General features: G+C 42.2%; 3 protein-coding genes and 1 non-coding gene across 9 annotated transcripts; 3 read left to right on the plus strand and 1 right to left on the minus strand.

The window, feature by feature from the left end:
- Positions 1 to 9,278: 9,278 nt before the first annotated feature.
- On the plus strand, positions 9,279 to 10,174 carry LOC112350402 (acyl-protein thioesterase 1-like). Its single transcript, XM_024686574.1, has one exon. The coding sequence runs from the start codon at positions 9,286 to 9,288 to the stop codon at positions 10,096 to 10,098; it is 813 nt and encodes a 270-aa protein (XP_024542342.1). The 5' UTR covers positions 9,279 to 9,285; the 3' UTR covers positions 10,099 to 10,174.
- LOC9648116 (ultraviolet-B receptor UVR8) lies at positions 10,084 to 11,837 on the plus strand. Of its 4 annotated transcripts, none has more exons than XM_024686571.1 (9): positions 10,084 to 10,124; positions 10,217 to 10,383; positions 10,438 to 10,602; positions 10,669 to 10,818; positions 10,923 to 11,096; positions 11,152 to 11,283; positions 11,336 to 11,396; positions 11,463 to 11,566; positions 11,620 to 11,837. In XM_024686571.1, the coding sequence occupies exons 2-9, from the start codon at positions 10,239 to 10,241 to the stop codon at positions 11,775 to 11,777; spliced, it is 1,089 nt and encodes a 362-aa protein (XP_024542339.1). In that variant the 5' UTR covers positions 10,084 to 10,124; positions 10,217 to 10,238; the 3' UTR covers positions 11,778 to 11,837. The 4 variants fall into 4 exon arrangements, with proteins under 4 accessions (XP_024542339.1, XP_024542338.1, XP_024542340.1 ...); XM_024686570.1 differs by having other exon boundaries at positions 11,156 to 11,283; positions 11,326 to 11,396; XM_024686572.1 differs by having other exon boundaries at positions 10,444 to 10,602; positions 11,156 to 11,283; positions 11,326 to 11,396.
- A 2,913-nt stretch (positions 11,838 to 14,750) lies between these two features.
- LOC9648117 lies at positions 14,751 to 18,561 on the plus strand. 3 transcript variants are annotated; one of them, XR_002993755.1, is made up of 8 exons: positions 14,751 to 15,017; positions 15,223 to 15,234; positions 15,889 to 15,939; positions 15,987 to 16,690; positions 16,758 to 16,820; positions 16,876 to 16,950; positions 16,997 to 18,251; positions 18,384 to 18,561. XR_002993755.1 is itself a non-coding variant. In XM_024686555.1 (7 exons), the coding sequence occupies exons 1-7, from the start codon at positions 14,777 to 14,779 to the stop codon at positions 18,065 to 18,067; spliced, it is 2,217 nt and encodes a 738-aa protein (XP_024542323.1). In that variant the 5' UTR covers positions 14,751 to 14,776; the 3' UTR covers positions 18,068 to 18,335. The 3 variants fall into 3 exon arrangements, 2 of the variants coding, with proteins under 2 accessions (XP_024542323.1, XP_024542324.1); XM_024686555.1 differs by lacking the exon at positions 18,384 to 18,561 and having other exon boundaries at positions 16,997 to 18,335; XM_024686556.1 differs by lacking the exons at positions 14,751 to 15,017; positions 15,223 to 15,234; positions 18,384 to 18,561 and adding an exon at positions 15,343 to 15,786 and having other exon boundaries at positions 16,997 to 18,335.
- A 4,200-nt stretch (positions 18,562 to 22,761) lies between these two features.
- TRNAL-CAA lies at positions 22,762 to 22,845 on the minus strand. The gene has a single exon. It is a non-coding gene; the product is annotated as a tRNA-Leu (tRNA).
- Positions 22,846 to 23,188: the final 343 nt, after the last annotated feature.

Below are 23,188 nucleotides of genomic sequence, written 5' to 3' on the forward strand. Positions count from 1 at the left end.
GTGTTCAAAAGCTAGATTTAACTTCCTTAGGAAATGGAATAATTGATGCTCCCAATCTAAGTGTGAGTAACTGTAATGCATGTGATCATGGAATGAAATTTGGATATACTGTCATTATGGATCTTTGGAACCTTGAGGGATAAATAGGGATAAAATAGTCACTAAGGGCTCTTTCATTAAACAATTGCCTCTTTTCCAGTTGGTTTAAAGGGAGAGAGATAAAGTGCGTTACATGTGGTATTAAAGTAAATAATGGGTTTGATTCCCATTGATTATTGGCTACTTAAAAAATATAATATACATTTGAGTAAGGTATATTCCTACTCCTAAATTTGAAATTATACATATTTGTAAGCAATTAAAGAGAACAACTTGAGAGACGATCCATGGGGTTCAAATATAAAAGGAAAGGGCCCATGAACAAGAGTGCACCCCTTTTTCCAATCGGTTAAGATATTTGGGGTTAAGCATCCTTGGGTTTGAATAATACTAGGTTTGGTGACCTCCCGAGAAGTTCAAACTCAGGAGTTTACATTTGGTATCAGAGAGGGGTCTCAGGTTTGACTTTGTTAGTTGGCTTAGGGGAATCGCACCACATGTTGATTGATATTTGGGAAGTCTAGTTTGCTTCAGTTGGGCTCGACCTGAGAGGTAGGGTGTCAAGAGAGCGGGGCTCTCAAAAGAGCTACGGCTCTTAACTTCTGTTCACGAGGGTGTGAACTTGCAGGGAAGCGTGGTAGATTGTAAGCAACCAAAGAAAAAAACTTGAGAGATAATCCATGAGATTTAAATATAAAGGGAAATGGCCTATGAACAAAAGTGCACTCCTTTTTCCAATCGGTTAAGGGTTTTAGGATATTTGGGGTTTAAGTGTCCTTGGGTTTGAATAATACTAAGCTGGGTGACCTCCCGGGAAGTCCAAACTCAGGAGCTTACATTTGGTATTAGAAAGGGGTCTCGGGTCTGACTTTGTTGGTTGGCTTAGAGGAATTACACCACATATTGATTGACATCTAGTAAGTCCAATTTGCTTTGGCTGGGCTCAACTCGAAGAGTAGGGTGTCAAAAGAGTGGCAATATTGGGCATCCATATATACATTCTTCCTTTTATGTGGAGTATCCACAGACAAAGGTAAAATAGTTGATCTACACAATAGAAAGATTGGTAGATTCTATGTGGAAATAGAGGTGTTGGATGACTAGTTGCCTCACATGGAATAATTGGTTTACACAATGAAATGATTGGTAAATTTAGTGCAGAAATGGAGTCAATAAGGATATTGACATATTTGAAAGCGCATGTGATCATAGGATGAGATTTAGATAAATTGTCACCATGGATCCTTGGAACCTTGGGGATAAATGGGGATAAAATAGCCACTAAAGGCTCTTTTATCAAGTAATTACCCATTTTCTAATTGGTTTAAGGGGAGAAAGATAAAGTATGCTACAGTAACACTACCTATTTGAATACTTTATATAGCTTATCGAAACCTTGCTCTAACCACATGGTTGAGGCACCTTAGAGGTAGAAGTAAAGGGGAATACTTACAAGGCTTGAGTTGGGTTATAGTGTTTTAAAATATCATCTTAAGTAGAAAGGTAGAGGAATAATCCTCTTGCTTAGTGATAAAAAATATGGTCACGTGATGAAGAAGTTTTAAAAGCTAATAAAATTTAATGATCACGCCTTTAAGGCCTTATTCAATTGCAATGTTAGTAAATATTGTTGTGGACGAAAAGAGACTTGGTAGGGATAAAAGGAGGGATATTAGGGGAGGCATCTTAAAGATTTTAAGATGTAATAATAGGATGACCACTTTTAGATGGATGGCCTAATTTTGGAGAGATGAGACTATAGTGCAAATGTCTTAGGCTACCAATGAAATAAAGGCAAATTGACATAGCCTTAGCTAAACAAATTAAGATATCAATAATACTTTTATGTGTTTAAAGTGGGATTGAACACATAAAACATTTAGACTAAGTGAGATTACATCTGTGAGATAACAAGTACCCCAAGATGGATAAGGTTGTGAATGAGACCTTCCAAGTGGTCAAGGGCATAGTTAAATGACTAAAGTACAATAGAAAATTTAATCACTTATATATTTATATACTATAATATGATAATGAATATATTATCTAGATAGGGTAATATATATATGTATTTAGAAACTTTACACTATCCTCCCTCTAAATATAATTATGTAAAAGCTTTTGTGTATATATAAGGAATAGAACCAGAAAAAATTCTAAAAAGCTAAATTTATTATTACCCAAAGAGATTTATATAACTTCATCTTATATTTTAAATTAAATTTTTAGTTATTTATTTACTAGATACTGAAAAAAGGGATAGAATTAAATTCCCAAGTGTGTAGTCAAAGAACAACCCCAAAACATCCAAATCCCAACATCAAAACCATTATGTAAAATAGAGCCAGAATCTAGTATTATTTCAATATACTAGTCACTTAGCATGAGAATATAGGTAATCCACTACAAAATAAATGTAAAATGAATAATAATTTGTTGTCTGATGCATGTAGCAATGTTTAGTTTGCTTAAAAGTAGTGTTATTCCTATTTATTAATCTAAATGATCAAATGGAAATTTATAATTATAAACATTTTTATATTTTATATACACAAGATTAATCTTATTGAATGTCAACCATTAAATGGTCAAATAAACTAGAATATACTAGTGTGAGTGCATGGAATATGGAAAGGAAATACAGAAATGTGCATATCAATTAGCCCAAAAACCCTAGCTTATATACAGGAGCGAGTGGTCCGGATTGAAACTAATCCAACGGCTACCAAAATCCCACTACACTAATATTAGTATACGGCATTGTAGCCGTACACTTGGCCCTCACATATCCCCTCCTCTCGGAATAATGGAAGGCAGTCAGGGTTCTCTTGTAAAACCCCAATAGCAGTTGCAAAGGTGCTAACAAGAGCACCAACTTCCACCCAACGAGTCAAGTAGTCAGAAGCAATAATAACATACTCATTGCCAGCAGTCGATCGTGGAAAAGGTCCCATAAGATCAAATGCCACCAACTCAAACGGACGGGAAACTGCAATTGACTCCAACCGTCCTTCCGTAGCACAAGGGGGAGTATTACAAGCTTGGCACCAAACGCAGTTACGCACATACTGGATAACATCACGTCGCATCTCCGGCCAATAGAAAGACCTGCGCAGCTTTTCGGTCACACGACGATGTCTTATATGCCCATATAGAACAGGAGAATCATGGTAGGCATGGAGAAACCACGGAATAAAGATAGAAGGCACCACCAGCCGTAAAGGATCATCAGGATCCGTCCCCACAAAATAAAGGAGGCCATCTTCAAGACGATATTGAGAATGTAAATGCCGAAAAGGCAAGTCATCAGCAAGTGATGCAGGATTCTCAAATGCATCTCGAAGCCTTCGAATCCACAGCTCAATATTTTGAGCCTCACGAACCTCATCAAGAGAAGGTAGATTTTGCTCTGCACTTTGTGGACACTGAACGTCAAGTACAGCAACCGCCGATGGCATAGAATCCTCGTCTAGAAAATCCATAGATGCTGGAACAACAGGCTTATCAGAAACATAAGAAGAGAGCGGAGAAGGAAGAAGATCTCAAGAAAGAACATTAGCATCAGCCATAGAACTCTCTGGGCGATGAACAACATCAAAATTATATATCTGAAGCTTCAAAGCCCACCGAGCAGTACGACCAACCAGGTTCTTTCGCTTCAATAATGAAGTAACGGCAGCATGATCACCTTCATGTAATGTCCAAGAACCATGTAGATATGCATGAAGTTTCTCGAAACCCCAAACTGCCGCTAAACACTCCTTCTCTGTCGTGGAGTAGTTCACTTCTGCTAGTTGTAACGTACGGCTTATATATGCAATGGGATGACGCTGACCAAGCACACTCGGGCTTTCTTGCATCAACACACCTCCAAGACCAATATCAGAAGCATCTACGCGCAAAATAAAAAGTTGAGTGTAGTCAGGATATGCCAAAACCGGAGGAGTCGTTAACAGCTCTTTGAGATTCACAAACGCCTGCTCACAATCTGAAGACTAGATGAAAGATGACGTTGATGACTTTAACAACACTTGCAACGGTGCAGTGCGATCAAAAAAATGATCCACAAAACGACCAAAATACTGCACCTTGCCCAGGAAGCACTGCACATCATTCACACACTTCGGAGTAGGGAACTTTAGAACGGCTACAAGTTTGTCAAGATCAACTTGCAAACCTTCACGAGAAATACGGTACCCAAGATAAGTTGTGTCCTTGGATCCAAACACGCACTTCGACCGCTTCAGCTTTAAACCAACATCTTGTAGCCGATCCAACACTTTACACACATCACGAATGTGCTCCTCTCACATCCCCTCCGAGTGAATCAAGACATCATCAATAAAGTCAACAGTCACCTCTGGCATATCACAAAGAACCTCGTCCATTATCCGCTAGAAAGTTGCTGGAGCATTGTTCAAACCAAACGGCATCACTAAGAACTCGTACAAACCAAATGGTGTATGAAAAGCACTCTTAGGAATATTTTCTTCTGCCATCGGTACTTGCCAGTACCCAGAAGCAAGATCGAGCTTGGTGAACCAACGACTTTGCCCTAGACGATCCAAGAGATCAGCCGTGTGAGGAAGAGGGTACACATCTGGGATCGTTACTTCATTTAACGGACGATAGTTGATGCAGAAACGAATACTCCCATCAGGCTTCATCACAATATGAGGTTCACATGCCCAAGGACTCCGCGACTTCCGAATAACACCCTTCTCTAACATCTCCTTGACGTTTGCACGTAAAATCTTGATCTCCTTGGGTGACCGACGACGAACAGGAACCTTGATTGGATGAGCATCCCCAGTTGGAATTGGATGACGTGTGGCAATCTTGGCCCCAAAGGATAGGTCAAATTCAAAGAGATCAGAATACTCCTTCATGAGCTGATCAACAGCTACAACACAAAGATCTTCGGAGGGATCGGAAAAGGGAAGAGCAGAACAAGATAGAAACATAGGAGGAAATAGTGGGGAAACAAAAGTAATAGAAGCAGAGGTAGAAGTAAAGGGACAAAGAGGTACGGAAGTGAGAGGAATGGATGAAACATAAGGAAGTATGAGACAAGGGGGAGAAACCTCAAAGTCACACTTGGCATGATTGCGCTGCAATCAATCTATACCAAGAATGAGGTCAAAAGCTTGACTCAGCACCACCCGCAACGACTGCAACTCAAGCTCGAGATCGCCCACACGCACAACCAGGTTCGCCTCATCTCGTGCACATGCATGTGTATGGCCATTGCCATAAAGAATGAAAACTGGATCTACCGCATGACGCAAGTGTAGACAACAACGTGTGGCAACAGGTCGAGCAATAGAAGATAAACTCGAACCTGTATCAACCAACACGGAGAGAAGAATAGGAGACCTCTTGTTATAAAAACGAGCTTGGAAAGTAAACACTGGATGAACCGGTGCCGAGTGAACCCCTTAATGATACTCTCGAAAGAAAAATGGAGGGGTCACTAACTTATTCGCGCAAGGTCCCTTCATTACTCGCGTGACTCCTCGTTTTCCGGATGCACCTCGGTGTCCAAACTTTCCACCGCAGCAACACCAACAGGACGTTGCTGACGCCAAGGTCTCCATCTAGGAAATGGAGGTCGCCAATCCGGAAAGCATCGACAACACCGATAAGTATGACCAACTTCATCACACGCCCAGCAACGAACATCACGACCACGACCACGTCCTCGCCCTTGTCCGTGGACTCGAGTAGCAGCAGCATCAACCTCCATTGGAACAGGACCATCACTCATAGGAAGTGGAGCTGAAGGACGTGTAGCAAGAAGTGGAAGAGGCGACGTCTCATAACGTTGTGCCAAGCGAAGAGCATCGTCAAGGGTGGTAGGAGCAAGTGCATGCACAAGGCCAACAAGATCTTGACGAAGTGCTGGCCACAACATTCCTAGCTTGATCCGCTCCGACATATTAGGCTCCGCACGAAGCAAAAGACTTCGGAAACGAACGCCAAATTGCATCACCGACTCAGATGGCCCTTGGCGAAGACAATGCAATTGTTGGAAGGCATCGTCACAATCGTCAGCATGTCCGAAGGCGCGTTTGAAGACGTCCGGAAGAACACTCCAATCCCCACGAGTGGCCGCACTCAATCCATTGTACCACTACAATGCCGTCCCTTGGAGACACGTGGGAAACTCACGCAAACGTCGAGCATCATCCCAAGAATGATATGTAGCAATCACCATGAAGTGATCGAACCAATGGTACACATCATCCCCAGGATTCCCAAGAAAGAACTCTGGCCAAACGCGAGGATTGGCACCAAGAGCAGGAGGAGTTGGACCACGTGCTGTGAATGCCACTATCAATTGAGTTTGGTTGTTCAATTGCAAGTGCATAGCATCAAGCAATTGAACCAACTGCTACTCTAGAGTCAAAGGAGGAGATTGCGAATCGGCCATGAAGATGAACGAAAAAAAAAAGAGCAAAAGAAGAGAAATGACAAAAAGCTGGAAAGAAATGGTAGATCTAGACAATGCAAAAAGCTAGATCTAAACCAAAATCCTGAAAGGAAAGAACAAAAGAAAGGAAATGGAAAAAGCTAGATTTAAACGATGCAAAAGCTAGATCCAAACTGAAATTTCAAATCCAAGCACTCCCCAGGGACAATCAAAGGTGCCCCTCACCTCCACCAATGTGAGTGCATGGAATATGGAAAGGAAATACAGAAATGTGCATATCAATTAGCCCAAAAACCCTAGCTTATATATAGGAGCGAGTGGTCCGGATTGAAACCAATCTGATGGCTACCAAAATCCCACTATGCTAATATTAGTATACGGCATTGTAGCTGTACACTTGGCCCTCACACTAGGAAGTTTTTAAGAAATTTTATAAATCATAAATACAAGATAAATTTAAATGAATAACAACCATTAGATGGTAGAATATCCTAAAATATCCTAGCATATTTTAAGTATATCCCTTATAGGTTTGCTTAAGCAAACCAAAAACTTCACCTAGTTAATATTGGAAATGCAGTACATTTCAGAACAAATATGATAGAACAAGTCAACATAGCATGTCTAATTTATAAGGCAATCAGCCATCCTATCCCAATTATACATTTGGGAATGCCCCCTACAAAGATAGTGTCGTACTAGCAATGCTACTTTTTGTGTTAATATGAAGCCACTGCCACAATACACATAATTTCTTTAGCATTATCCAGCTTCTATGACTCTACAGGGATACCCCAAGCTGCTCATGTTTGACCCATCCCAAAGTATACAATTCACCAGTAGTTGAAAACATTAGAGCTCTAGCCTGAATTGAAAGAATAAAGCTCTCCATAAACCATCAACAACAGGAAAGTGCTCATATCTAGCACCTATGGAATGTTGTACCTGCTGTAAATTTTATGTTCAATCTCCCATTTATAAATGCTGTAATATTTATCGCAGATTATTTTTTTATTTTACTAAATAAAAAAAAAAAAAACGATTGAGAGGATCCAAATTGATGATGCATGCAGATTAGTCTCCAAAAAATTCCTTTTTCTCCACACTTTAAGATAATGAGAGTGTGGTACCTGTATTAAGACTTGGCATCTTCATATGCAAGAAATGGTACATAAGCATTTAATTGATTACTAAATTCTTTTCCTGGCTAGTGCTGCCAGAAAATGGAATTGATTTCTTTTGACTAGTATGATGTTTTTGATCAAAATTAGGTACTATAATAAGACAAATATATAGTGTGATAGAATACACTAAGTGCACTTATATGAAGCTTAGAATAGAACCAATAAAAATAAGGTTTTCAAAACTAGCAATGATTTATATATTTGGGCCATATATAAATATTAGGTCGTAAAGATTATTTTAAATAATTTGTTATCAAATGTATTGTTTCAATAAGATTACGATAGAAAAAATAAAGTATTTTAGAAATATATTTTTCTTACAAGATTTTTTATTTTGTTTATCTATATCAATCGGTCAAGTAAATAGAATAAAGACATATTAATATTAATATTAATGTATATTTACAGATGAATCAATTTTTTAGGTTAAATAAATCCTTCAGTCCATACTTATCACTTTTTTATGTTTTATTTAATTTTTGTAGTATACAATTTACTACTGCCCCAATTAAACATGAAACTATTGGAAGAATTGGAATTTTAAATCCACATGAAATTGATAATGTTATAGAACCTGTGACAAATGAACTAAAATATAAAACACCCTGAAAACATATGGTAATAATATTAAAGTACTAACTTCTAAAGGATTCATTGATATCATTATTAAAACAAAGTATCAATGTAGTATTACATCTACACCTGAAACTGTTAATGGTGAAAGTTTAAAATTAGGTTTGAAAATCTTTTATATGGTAGTATTAGTTCTTTAAAGTAAACTTATCTGACTTTTTTGAAAGGGAAACTGTTAATTATTTTATACAATATAAACTCAGAGGCAGTCCTGGACTTTTATTGAAAAAAGAATTATATTATAACTTTTATTTTAATAATGATTTTTACTGCAATCTTAAAACTAGTAGTTTGATTTTTGGTTTTAAGTTATTTACTGATAACTTTTTGATATCTCCAAATGGTAAAAATCTATTGCTATTGGATTCTACTTGTAGTCTTGTATTATATTCAGGAAATACTTTAATTTGGAAAACTAAAAGTCCTTACGAAAAGGTTTTCCAAAATTGTTTTCTAGTCTTACAACTTGACCATAATCTGGTTTTATATGATAATAAAGAATCCATGTGACATAAAGATAATTATTGTGAATTACCAATATTATTTACTCAGAATGACTGTAATTTACTAATATATTTTGCAAATTGAAACAATGATCAAACTATTTACATTTTTAGGATGTAATGCCATGGTCACATGTTTGTGCTGCTCAAAGTATCACAACTAGTGTTTTCCAGTGATAGAGTTGACGCCTGCCGCGACTACATAACTTCAGAGTGTAAATGTAAGTTGTTATGGTCTTCAGACAAAGCGTATAATATATAAAGCCGAACTTGGAACGGTTGGTAGGCACGATTGATCATGTCAAACCTCGAGACTGCCAAGAATTTGCTAGAAAATAAAAATTAAAAGCTGCACTGTGTTCTCCATATGGTATCCACACTTGAAAGCCCTTGCTATATAGCTTGGTTTCTTTCTCTAGGGCTTAAAGCAGCAATGGGTTTCGGTGTGCACGTCCTTGACGCTGTGGAGCACCACACGCACACGGTCATTCTTCTCCACGGCCGCGGCAGCAACGCTGAGGAGTTTGTGGAAGACCTCCAAGGTATGACCACGTCCAGCGGGCAATCGCTGTTTGCCCACTTCCCAGGCGTTCGCTGGGTGTTCCCAAGCGCGCAAACTCTCTGGTCGAGCCAGTTCTTGGAGGCGATGAGCACCTGGTTTGATGCGCCGTCGCTGACGGACATGAGCAAGAACAAGCACCTCCAGGTCCCCGGATTGAAGAGCTCGGTGGAGTTCGTGCGTGGGGTGATCCAAGACGAGGTCGCGCGTCTCGGTGGTGACGCCGCCAAGGTGGTGCTGGGCGGTATCAGCCAGGGACAAGCCACGGCGCTGCACGTCCTGCTGGGTGGAAGCCACAAGCTCGGAGGATTCGTGGGTGCTAGCGGATGGCTTCCTTTCGCGGACGAAGTGGAAGGACTCGGTTCTCTCGCAGAGGTCTCTTCCCATTTTCGTGGAAAGCTTGGGCTGGAATTGGACGAAGAGATTCAAGGTGGCGGGGTTGAGGAGACGCCGGTTTTCCTGGGACATGGCACCGACGATGAGATGGTGGACGTGAAGTTTGGGAGGCAAGCGCGTGACGTGCTCAAGGCTGCGAAGGTGAAGAACTTGACGTGGAAGGAGTACGTGGGTGCCGAGCTTGACGGGCACTGGTTCAAGGAGCCGGAAGAAATGGACGACATTGTGGCGTTCCTCAAGGACTGCTTTGTTGATTCCTTGGGTAGTGATCTCATACAAGTGAAGCTATAGTTCCATTTGAGTGGTGATCCGATCAGGTAAAGCTATATTTCCATGATCCAAACAAGCGACGCTATAGTTCTCAAAATAAGTGAAGCTATAATTCCATTTTCCTTGTGACCTCTTCCAGATTTGAATTTTAGGGCTTGGCTATGGCCGTGTGGAGCTGGGGGGCGGGAACGCAGGGCCAGCTTGGATTGGGGACGATGATCGACGCACTGCTGCCACAAGCCATGGATCCGCCACTTCGAATTCTGGACATGGCTTGTGGAGGCGCCCATGCCGCAGCGATTTTGGGTATGGTGTTCGCGAGATTTTGTTTGACTCTGGATTGATCTCTCTTGTATGGAGATGGAGGACGTGTGGCGACGTGGGGGCGAGGATTGATTGGTCACGAGGGCGATTCCGAGAAGGATGCTGCCGCTGTTGTTGCTGTTCCAAGTGTAGTAGAATTTTTTGGAGGTCACAGAGTTTGTGAAGTAGCTGCTGGATGGAACCACACCGCATTTGTCACTGGTACGATAGATCAATTCTCTTCTTCTTTCTTTGTGACTTTTCTTCTTCTTTTCTTTTCCCTCCAAGAATCCGGGGAGCTTTTCACCTGTGGAGATGGAGCTTTTGGACAACTCGGCCATGGAGACTTTGTAAGTCGAGGAACTCCCTGTAAAGTTCTGGCTCTTTCCAATGCTTTCAAAGTTGCCTGTGGAATGCGCCACACACTGGTTCTCTCCGGTAAAAATTTTCTTCTTGCTTGGTTGCGTGCTTTGCATCCAAGTCGTGAGTGAATCTATGTATCTGTTTCTTTCTCTTTTATCTTCTAACAATGAGGGATGCAGGAGAAGGTGATGGTCGAGTTGTCAAAGCTTTTGGACTAGCCAAGCGTGGTCAGCTCGGCAGCCTTTCGTCCAAAGAGCTTAACAAAGTGGCTTCTCCCCAAGCAATTCCATCGCTCGACTCCTACGGTGTTTCGATTGTGGCAGCAAATGGAGACCACAGTGCAGCTTTGAGTGGTGAGTCCTCAAAGAAAATTTGTTTCTCCAGGAAGTATTTTCCATCTTTTGGCAGGCAGTGGCCAGCTTTATCTCTGGGGAAAAGCATTTGATGATCAATCGGGTGCTTACGTACCGTTCCTCGCAAGTGAAGAGCTTAAGTTCCACCGAGTTTCTCTCGGCTGGAACCATGGCCTTGGTCTTACAGGTACCACACTCTGGTACCATTTTAACCCGTTTTTGTAAGCAGTGTCCTGCAGAGGACGGGGAAGCTATTTCTTGGGGGACTAATCGGCATGGTCAACTCGGATCCTCTAGATGGTTCGTTTTTCCTTTATTTCTTGGTTCGTTTCAAAACAAGAATATAATCAGTGACAAATGTTGCAGCATAAGCGAAAGGTCGAACATCAAGTTTTATAGAGTACAAGGGTTGGAAAAACACAGAGTAGTTTCCATATCTGCTGGATCCGAGCACTCTGCCGCTGTTGATGGTTTGTGGAGAGCTTTGATCTTTTTGTTGATGCTAAAGGTCTAATGTTTTCAGCTGCTGGTGACCTGTATACGTGGGGATGGGGCGAACACGGGCAGCTTGGGCTTGGCCATGTAAACGACGAGAGGCATCCTTGTAGAGTAGTAGTTGGACAATGCCAAAGAAGTCGTGTATGTTGTGGCAGTGGCTTCACGTTTGCATTTTGCAATTGACCTGTAGGACATTGTTATAACTTCGGTATACTCGAATACAATTCCCACAGAATATATAAACATTTGCTTATTTAAAATTTAAATTTTTATTACTTGCTGTAATTTAGTAAAGTTTAACCATAAACTTTTAACTTTCCATTTTAATCTCATGGAATATACTTGCAGAAGTTATATGAAACACCACAATTTAGTTTGCTTGAATGCTGCTTACGGGCAAAACATTGCAAGGCTCCAACTGTTGTTTGCAAGCTCCTCAGAAAGATTTGAAATACGTGATACTCTGTCGTGAAAGTACAGCATCTAGAGTACCCCAAACTCTCGTTCTATTACATGCCAGAGTGTAGCATAGTGTCGCAGGCAGTAGTGCGATCCAAGATACCAGATTCCCTTCTGGATTGCAAGAAACAAAGCTTTAGCGAGTTCTATGTGGCCCAAGCTAGAATATGATGTTAGGATTAAATTGTAGCATATACGCAAAGTGGGCATCATGCGGATGAAAGCAAGCATTTCCAGTCTAGATTTCAGTCCTGGTTTCAATCACAAGTCCAAGCCAATGACCCCTGTTGTAAGCCTAGACTCCAGTTGTAACTTTTCACTGCAGCATCGTGAAATGCTACAAATGATGCGATTCTGATATTCGTATCGACGTCAGCAAATGTACAAAACTCATAGAAACAAAACTCTGGTAACTGCACGCGCAGTTCAGACCAGTAAAAGTGCAGGATCTTCGTTCCTGATGACATCCTCTGGAAGAAATATTACCCGTAAACATATTGAAAAGGAGACGTAAACAAACTTACCAGGAGAGGCATCAAATACGAAACTGAACAACTGCTGGTAAGGAACCGATCGCTTCTGCACCACAAGTGCCAGTTTCAAAGCCGAAGCAGAGTGTGCTGCAAAATTCCCGCTCTCTTGATCAGTATTCGGCCCATAGCGAGTCAGAGCCAGGACATTCGGCGACAACCCCCGAGCCTTCCAGAAAGTGTTTGTAGCTCGGAACTTTCCAGATGCTCGACTCCGTGAGGTTCCACAGTTTCCCAAGGTACTGGGCTTGGAAGTCTAGAAAGTTTTGCACGAGCAAGCTACGAACCTTGTTCCTGACAAATTCGTGCAGAACACGAATCAGCAGCTCGTCCGACAAGAGATACTTGAGTCGCTGGTTCTCAGAGGCGAGCCTGTTTAGCTTCTCCTCAGTGTCCTTGATCCTTTGAGAAAGCTGAGCTATCACGTCTGGCGCTTCCTCCTGGGGCGCTTCCTCATGAGGTGCTGCCTCCTGGGACTGGACAACTTTGGCTGTGTAAAAACAGCCTTAGTGTTACCGAAGGGGAAGTAAACGAAAGAAGATAGGACAGTCACACCTTCGAGCACAAGAGATGTCGCGGATTTCCATAAAGATGGCGAAAGATTGGGCACGCTCTCTGCAAAAAATGTGGTCAAGATCGAAATGCTGAAAAGAGAAGCTATTATCTTCAGATCTTTCAGGACAGGCCAGAACGATCTCCTTCATCTGCTTCCAGTATTCAAAAGTTTGCTTGTCTAGAACAATTGTCGCCATTTCTGATAATAAAATTAAAAAACAGAAATACGAAGAAAGTAAGGTGTACTCACCAGAAACAAGAAGGTTTTCTTCGTTTTCCGTCACCGGCTGCGGCTGTTTAATGGTCGGTGCTTCTGAATAAACTTCTGTGAGGGAAGGAAAGAAACGTAGACCCTTACCTGGAGCTACAATTGCCATAAACGTATGAAATGAGATTTAAATATACTGTCATCGTGGATCCTTTTCCAGTTAGCATAAAGGGAGAGAGATAAGATGTGTTACAATAGGAATTCATCTAACTTTCAAACCCAAGGACGCTTAACCCCAAGTATCCCAAAACCTTTAACCGATTAAAAAAAGTGGTGCACTCTTATTTATGGGCTTTTTCCCCATAAATTGTCTCTTAAATCGTTTTTTTGTTGCTTACAATTTATTATGCTTCTATGCAAGTTCATGGCCTTGTAAAGGGAAGCTAAGAGCCACAACTCAACTTAGAAATTTACATTTAGTATCAGAAAGGTTTTCTGACTCTATTGGTTAGTTAAGGGAATTACACTATATATTGATTAACATCTTGCAAATTTAATTTACTTTAATTGTGCTCAATTTGAGGGGTAAAACGTCAAAAGAGCAAAGCTTTCGCTTCCCGGAAGGTCACCCAACCTAATACTATTAAGGATGTATAACCCTAAGTATAGTAAAACCTTTAATTGATTGAAATAAAGGGTGTAATGGGTATTTTCCTTTTATATTTAAAATTTATAAATTGTTTCTTAAGTTATTTTCTTTGGTTGCTTATAATTAATGATAAAGACACCACTACCTTTGTAACTCCTTATGCCAATTCATCTATCAACCCCATAATAGAACCTACACTTAGTTTGTGGCCATTTACCTATAGGGTCTAACATGATTGCAATTTAGGGCATTTTGTCATTCCATATACCACAGGCCAAAATTCCCACCTCATAAACCAGAATTCTACAAGCAAGGAAATTCATGGTTCCATTTCTCCAGAGGACAAAGATGATACCTAGTGTCTAAAGCACTACTCATGCCAAAAATTCTAATATATGCCTCTAATACCATGTGAAGAGAAACTAGCCTCTTCACCTAACACTTTGAAGAAAGACAGAATTCCAACAACAAGCAGCTCTCAAAAAAAACAAAAAACCTTAAATTGAAGGAATGTGACTCAAGCCACGTGGCTAACTCTAACGGTAGGACAGGATGGCATTGGTGGCTGCTACATTCTCTACTTTGGTGGCAGGAAGACCCTTTACTCACGACCTCCAGAGGGGTGAGCACACTTATAGAAACTGTAAAATGCTTAAACAAACAACATTGTGGCTACATTTTGTCTCTTGTGTTTATAATCACCGGGCCGTCGGATGAAGATCGTGCGAATCCCTAACCCTAGCCAATATATAGGTTTCACGATAGGGTGTCAACAAGCAAAATGGACGAGGAATTGGCTAAGGTGGAGGCTCAAATCGGGCTTCTTGAGCCGCAGATCCAAGCGGCTGGGGAATCTTTTTTCTCTGCCTTTGAGAGTGGCAATAAATCTCTGGTGGAATATTGGCAGAAGAAGGAAGAGCAGCTGCGGAATGAGAAAGAGCAGCTGCGGAAGGAAAAAGAACAGCTGCGGAAGGAAAAATTACAGCTGCGGAAGAAGGAACTCCTCCTCCTCCAATGTAATGGTAAGTCATTCTTTGTGTATTTCTATTTGGGGCGTTTTGCTGTGTGTCGTGGATTATGTGTGGCTATGGTGGCTTTTGGCTATGCTGCCGGTGGACGCATGCTCCCTTGTGCATCCTTGGTCGTCCTTGTATGGCTATGGCATTTGAGACCCTGGTTTTTTCTTCTAGATCTAATACTAACTTTGTTTTGTTCTGAATGTTGCAGTGCACGGATCTGGTAAGCAATTGGGAAAGCCCTTTGTTTCCTTGCACATGCATCCCCATTTTCTGTCCAGTTCTTGGTATTCCATTTGTCCAGTTCTGGATGCTACTTTAATGCTGTCTGTCTAGTAATAGTTGGGTGTCTTCTCTTTGGGATGACTGGTATGTTTTTCGGCTTGACACTAGAGTTTGCTCAGTTATGCTCACAAGTCCTTTGTGCGTTCCTCCAAAGCCCCCTTGTTTGCTTTTCATGTCTGTCTTGTGTTTTACTTGGTCATTCCCCGATGCCTTTTCTTTCAAATTTCGTCGCTGCTAATCTGGTAGCCCTCTCTGTCGAGTACCCCTCAGATCTGTGTTGCGAAATCCCTGACCATAACCACACATGGAAGAGATGACTAACCGAGAAGGAGCTCTTTCTCCTCTCCCACAGCAGCCTCTCTTTCACCCGGAGCAGCAGCAACTCTTTATCCCGGAGCTGCTCCACTGTCCTGCTTTGCTTGCCCTGTCTGGTCACGGTTAAGGATTTTTGCTTCCTGAATCTGTTTCTTTCTTTCTGTGTGGATATCTGGTACTCTGCGCATGCTTGGTGGTCATTCTCACCCCTGTTTGCCCTTTGGCTGTGTTTAATTCTGTGGCCATTCCTCCATAAACTATATTGTACCGCTCACAGCACCAGCGCCACCAGCAGCGGGACTTCCTCCAGCCGATTTTGACGTGCCTGGTAAAAATGATGTCTAGGGGACTGAATGCCATAATTTTTTGTTTCAGACAAGATCGCCTGGGCCAAGAAGCTGGAGGAGAACCTGACCGCAGATTTTACTGACGATGGCATTGACTGGACAAGCCATGCGACTTTTCGTGAGCTCCATATTCCCGCTTTCTCTGGAATGGATGGCAGTCAAACATACATGTACATGGGCCGCTCACTCTTCAAGGAGATAGAAAGTTTCGTATCGGGCTTGAGACACGGCACTTCGGATAAGCACAACAAACCTCCAGGTGTTATTACTGGAACTCCGGGGTCTGGGAAGACCACTGCTCTTGCTACTGTGGCGGGATATCTTCGGAAACTTTGGAAGAACACCTCCAAGAAGGTCGTCTTTATCAATGGCGAAGATTTCGTCGACAATCCCTTGAGGACAATGTGGCTGGCTCTTTTGCTGAGCTACATAAACGACCTTCCAGCCGAGCTTTCGTACCAGGGGTGGACCTTGAAAGTATTAGAATCTTGGATCCTGTCGAGATCAGAGCAGCTTTACTTTCTGGTGGACGAGTCCAACGCGTTTGACACCACGCTGAAGAGAGAACCGGGGGCTGCCAGCGCGAAAAAAAGAGACGAGGCTTACCATTTTATGATGACGATGCAACTGCAGTACGTCGTTGTCTACTGCTCGTCCGTCGGACCTCTGTGGAGGAGCAGAGTAGTGAGCGACAAAAGCCCTCCGTACATGTTAGTCACAGGTGGTTACAACGTAAGTGGCGACTACTTTCCAACACTGGTGTGGGGCTAACTTGTGTGCTTTTCCTTTTATCCAACAGGCTGAGGAACTGCAGGCATATTGCGAACACGAGGTTCGTCGTGCCGGGGGGCTCCAAGCGGAGGTGAGCATAGTATTTACCGTGTCTTCCTTTAAAGCCTACTAATGGTTTGGAGTAGGAGGATCCGATTGTGGCGTATTGCAGGCTTCCCACAAGGCAAGGCCACCGGAAGTTGAATGCGAAACGCATTAAGGTAAATGAAATGTGTGAATGTGTGGCTTACCGACGCGATGAAGCAGGTTGATGGATCTGAAGAGGAGCTGAATTTGTCCGACATGGAGCTCTGCTCGGAATTCAAAAGTGAGACTGGCTGGGTTCCCAGGCTTGTCGCTCATTACGGGACCGCGATGCTACGGATGACGTACCAGATGTACGAAACTGGCGTGGAAGAGTATATCCAAGAGGCGGTCAAGAACCCATCTCGCTGGAATTGCTTCATAGCTGTGGTCGGCGGAGTGGACACGATTAGAACGGTGTTGCCAGACGCGCTAGACACTCGATGCTTCTACGTGGATGCAGAAACAGAAACAGGAAAATGCCTATCAGATTCTCTGCGTGCGCGCACTATGGCGCTCATCACCGAGACTCTGCGGTACGCGTCCGACTTGGAGGCTAGGATGGGCATTGGCCAATGGACAAGGCTGATCCGGCACGACGACAACAGTGCTCGGGTTGGGTGGAACGCAGAAATGGCAACTCTCATTTTCATCAAACACTATGGTATCGTTATTGACACGGAAGGTCTGCAGCTTAACTTCAGACCTGAAGTGGTTGTCAGATTCGAAGGTGATTTCTCTCCCCAATTTCTGATCGCGGACAATGTTTCTCGTTTCTTCCCACCTGTGAAGTTCAACCACACGGGAGTTGATTGCCTTGGATCAAACCAGAAGCACGTTTTGTGGGTGCAAATAGCGACTGGGGTGGATGTGGTATTGAAGCATGGAAATACGCTCTCGCGATTTTTGGAGATGACAAAAGGTGACGCGCGAGAGAAGGTTCTTGTCTGGATCTTGGCAGTGGACAGTGCTGATAAGATATGGATACGCAATGGCGTGGGTTACAAGGAGGTGTTCATTTGTTTTGGCCGTTTGAGTGAAATGCTGAAAGTCATCGACGTTGCATGCGGCAAGCTGCATCTCGAGAGTAGCAAGCACGTCAAGTTGGCAAGCAACCCTGAAGAAGCTAAAGCTGAGGCGGAGGAGTTGAAAAAGCTTGGTCGGTGTGGTTCCTTGAGCACGGAGAGTGGAAAGCCGTGTCGGCGTCTTCGTGGTGCCCAGCCATATTGCCATCACCACGATAAGCGTCCTTGAATAATCTTCAGCCTTAGATGTTTACATTTAATGGGGAATTCTAGGGCATCTGGTGGCAAAGCTTGTGCTTCTCGACGATGGCAGTGATGGTGAGGCTGACAGATAAACGAAGTGAGTGCTGTGGAGGATTTCCATCCTTGTCCCCAGGATTTTCCAGAAGTTGCTTAGCCAGAACATCTTTCAGGTACACTGGTTTCTTCCTCTCCTTCAAAACCTTCTCTTCCTCGATTTCATCACCATTGTTATTGGAAAACTTCACCTTTTGGCTTGTACATGTTGATCCTGGCTAGCATCTCTAAAATTAGTATCTTTGCAGCACTCTATCCTCTGTCTTCATCCTCTCATTTTACAACAAATCTGTGTCCACAAGCCTGCACTTTCGAAGCAGTGGCTTCTGAAGCAGTGCCAATCTTGGCCTTTGCTTGAGGATAATAATTCAGATTAGAATACTCTTTGAGCCAGTCAAATAAAAGCTGTTAAAGGAATTTGAAAAAGGAATAGAAGAATAAAGGAGCAAAATAAAAATACATTGATGGGGAGACAAAAATGATAGAAGCAAATGTAAAAGGAAATGAAAATAAAATAAAGGGAATGAAAGAAAAATAAAGAAGTATGAAACAATTAAAAAAAATTCTCAACCCAAAAACCACTTTAGGCAATAGAAAATAAATTCAAACCTTTATCAACCAATATAGAGAGAATAACAAGAGTGATTAATGATGAAGACACCATTCCCTTTGTAACTCCCCATACCAATTCGTTTATCAACCCACAATAGAACCTACACTTAGTTTGTGGCCATCTACCAATTTAGGGCATTTTGCAATTCCAGATACCCACCTTATAAACCAGAATTCTGCAGGCAAGGAAATTCAGTGCTTCATTTCTCCAGAGACAAAGATGACACCTAGTGTCTAAAGCACTACTCATGCCAAAAATTCTAACCTATGCCTCTGATACCATGTGAAGAGAAGCTAGCCTCTCCACCTAACACTGAAGAAAGAGAAAACTCCAACAATAAGTGGCTCTCAAAAAAAACTAACCTTAAATTGAAGGAATGTGACTCAAGCCACGTGGCTAACTCTAACAGTGGTAGAACAGGATGGCATTGGTGGCTTCCACATTCTCTATTTTGGTGGCAGGAAGACCTTTTATTCACGACATCCATAGGTAAAATAGAAGCCGCTTAAACAAATAAAATTGTGGCTGAGTTTTCACTTTTTGTCTCTTGTGTTTATAATTGAGTTAGTGGTCTAAACAACCGTCGGATGAAGATCGTGCGGTCCCTGACGATTCTAGGGCGCCACTGTGCGGAAACAGCTTCTCAAATGTCATGCATTCTTTGTGTATTTAGCTTTCCCCCTCGATTTGGGCTGTTTTGCTGTGTGTCGTGGATTGTGTGGTTCCATGTGGCTATGGCTGCTTTCGGCCATGGTTAAGGATTTTGCCTGTGCTGGAAGTGTGGTGCAAAATCGGCGGATGTCTATAGGGTTTCAAGGTCTTGGATTTGGCCTTGGGTGCTTGTGTGTCTGGCTCATGAATGCTACTTTAATGCTGTCACTATGTGGCCTTAGACTGCATGGCAAAAGGCTTGGTTGATCCTTGTTAGCCAGAGGCAAGAGCAACTTTCTTTTGAAAATGTACTTGTTTATTGATCTAAAAATGACGGGAGAGGATCCATCTGATCTACACTAAAAGTGGAATCCTTTCTTCTCATCTTCCATAGACTTCTTCTTGCAAATGTTGATATTGATGTTGTTGTTCTTGATCCTCCTGTGCTTGTGAGAGCCATGGACTGAAGAACCTCCATCTTCATGATCACAGGATGCAACGCTGGTTCTACCAATGATGAATCCTTCTCACCAACACCATCATCCAAAGACAAAAGCTCCCTTCTACAAAAAGAAGAAGAAGACAGTGCTATCTGGAGAGTGGCAAGAGCAAAAACCAGAAACAACTCCAAAGAAGCCTTCATTGTTATTGATGAGTTTAATCAATGCTTGCTGAGTGCCAATGGTTGGAACATGGAGGCCTTAAATAATTACAAGTATGCATGCATTTCATGCAATCAACCATTGCTTTATAAAATTTCAAAACTTATGCTATAAAGATATAATGCCAATATTCTGCTCCTCTCTTGATCAAATCCCACATTTCACATGTATTATTTATAGGAGGTCAAATATATTTTGGAGGTATGTCATTGATAGCATGGTTGCAGAAACCCATACTACCTTTTCATAATGATCGGCAGGTTGTAAACCACACTTTGTCAAATTTGCAAGGACTGTTAACATGGATGAATGTAAATGAATGACAATCACGTTTTTAACTCTAGAGACCAGAGATTGTAATACCAAGAGCTAAAATGCATTGCATGTAGGTCCCATTCCTTTAGTTGTATATGTATATATATGTATATATATGTGTATGTATATATATGTATGTATATGTATGTATGTATATATGTATATATATATATATGGCTTTTAAGTGTTGGCTGGGCCACCCGGCGAGGAGGGGTGTCGATCGGGGCGGGTGCGTGTGCCGGTTTCCCGGCGCTCGGGGGAGCAGCTAAATATGCATTCTGGAGTGTGTTTTGTTCACTGTGCAGTGTTTTCTCCAAAATAAATATTAAGTGGTGTTCCGGGAAGATAGTTTTATTAATCTACAAATGCAGAAGAGGATCCAACATTGAGGGTGGAAATTTCATTGAATCCATAAACTTCTTCCTGCAAATGTTGATATTGATGTCGATGTGGATGTTGTTGTGAGGAATGGGAGGCGCACAAGAAATTTCAGTGTACAAAGGAGTGCTGTGTTCGAATTCGTGCCTTAACGTGCTTGGGAAAATACAAAGTTGGCAGCCACTCTCCGTAGGCTTTTCTTGCCTCCTTTGCTCTCCTGGCCTCCTCATCTGTACAATCTCTTGCCCAGTGTCCTGGCTTCTTGCAAATGTTGAATCTCAAGCTCCAGCTCAATAGCCGTAAGCAGGACGAGATAGAATCAGTGAGTGATTTTGCCTGTGTAATGACAAGGCAAAGCAACAAGAAGTTTAAGAAAAGAAGAAGAACAATTTGTGCAGCAATCTCGCTCTCTTGCCAAGGATCAAGCACATAGCATCCTAAATCTACCATGTAAAGACAAGAGAAACAAAACAAGGATTTTGGAATGCTAGCTGCTGCTGGCTGTATGCTTGGCACTATTCTTATTCACACATAAAAAAGTGGAAGAGACAAAGCTAAGTTAGCCAAAAGTCATAATGGTTATCTTGATTCCCTCAATAGAAAACCTAGATTGGTCTGTCTCCAAAGTTTTTGATCCTGGTGATGTTTGGATTGCCGTCCATTGCCCATTGCCGTACTGTGATCCCGCCTCTCGAGCATGAGAACTTTGTATTTTCTTGAGAGAGTTGCGGCAAGGAGCAATCCCACGGTTCCACCACCCACGATTATATATTCCGTAGAGATTGATCAAACAAAACTGCGCTAGAAGAATGTAGGCAACGATCGAGCCCATGTGCAAATCTTTAATGGAAGAAAAACTACATGGATTTCTGGCTTAAAAAACCATATATCTAGAGTGATCTATCCACACATAATAAAAACGTGATGTTGTTGCTACCAAAAAGATTGTTGTGACCTTTTTACTGACTTTCATGACAAGTCCAGATGCGGATCGCCGAGCACCTGGAGGACTGCACAGGTCTTATGACTCCCAGAGCAAACGACCTCGTCAACTCTTCGCTGGTGTGCGAGCTTGGATGATGTTCGAGGCTCACAGTGGTCCAGTTTTGAAGCAATATGATATAGCAGCGTACAGCGGCCATTCCAGTCTGAAAGCCCTGGAGTCCACGAAGAGCGTGGCTGATGCCATTAGCTGCGTTGCCAAGATGTACGCACTCGTGTGGTCCGGCCCCCCGGAAGGTGTTTGACAATAGGTAGAAGAACGAGCTCTGCTCTACAGCATTAGCTATATAAGAATATTAGTGAAGCCAAACGCCAAAACATTCATTACAGTTTGGGATACGAGAAGGGATTGCGATTCCAATAGCTGAAGAACCTGTCTTCTGGGACGATCTGGCTGCTTGAAAGAAGCCCTGAAAGAAGCCAAGGAGAAGCTGCCAGACGGAAACCGCTCCAGAAAGTTTCACGACACAATGTATACTTTTCATCAGGAGAAGATGTTTACAGTATATGACCATGTCGCACCTCTCTCTCATCAACTGCTTTAGAGTTTTTGGTAACTCTCCAGCTGAAAATGCATCTATTTTCAATCTCTATAGAGAGGGAAGGCTTTGTCACCGCCGGACTTCTTCAATTTGGATCATACGAGGACTCCAACCTACAGAATGCACTATACTATAGACCACCGAATGTTGGAAGAGCACAGTCAATTTCTAGCTCTTCCCTTACAGCGTTTGACATACGCTGAGCCAGATGCCCAGAATAAGCTGTGCGATCAGGCTTACAAGTTGTCAAAGGTCTACTTCAATTTTAACATTTGAGCATAAGTCAACAGCATCACCACCCAAGAGCATGTTTTTGGCCCTGATCATTTGGAAGAACTCCCAATCTTCTTCACGGCTGCTGAGCTTTTTATAGATACTGGCCTTTATATTTTCTTCTGACGAACTTACACAAGAACTGCCTTCTCTTAGATAGCCTTTCCATAAATACAAAACTACTTAAACATGTCAGAAGTGGGATTTGAACCCACGCCCTCGTGAGAGGAGCAGAACTTGAGTCTGCCGCCTTAGACCGCTCGGCCATCCTGACAATATATGTTCATAATCTTAGATTTTGGTTTTTATCGAGCAATGGTTGAATGCATGAAGCATTCAACCACTTGGCAATGCATGCTGGAGTATAACATAATATATAAGGCCTGAAAGGTTTAGCAATTATTCAGCAAGAATTGATCAAGTTCCATTAACCTCTACTGCAATAATGAAGGCTGCTTTGGTGTTGTTTCTGGTGTTGGCCTTTGCCACTCTCCAGATAGCTTCTTCTTCTTTGGGTAGACGGGAGCTCTTGCACACGAAATCTTCACGATTTTAAGGAGCACAAATTAACAAACTGGAATAAAGTTTTGAACGGTCACCTCAAGCCCTGGTAGAGC

This window comes from Selaginella moellendorffii, unplaced genomic scaffold, assembly GCF_000143415.4.
Source record: "Selaginella moellendorffii unplaced genomic scaffold, v1.0 SELMOscaffold_49, whole genome shotgun sequence".
Classification (NCBI taxonomy): Eukaryota; Viridiplantae; Streptophyta; class Lycopodiopsida; order Selaginellales; family Selaginellaceae; genus Selaginella; species Selaginella moellendorffii.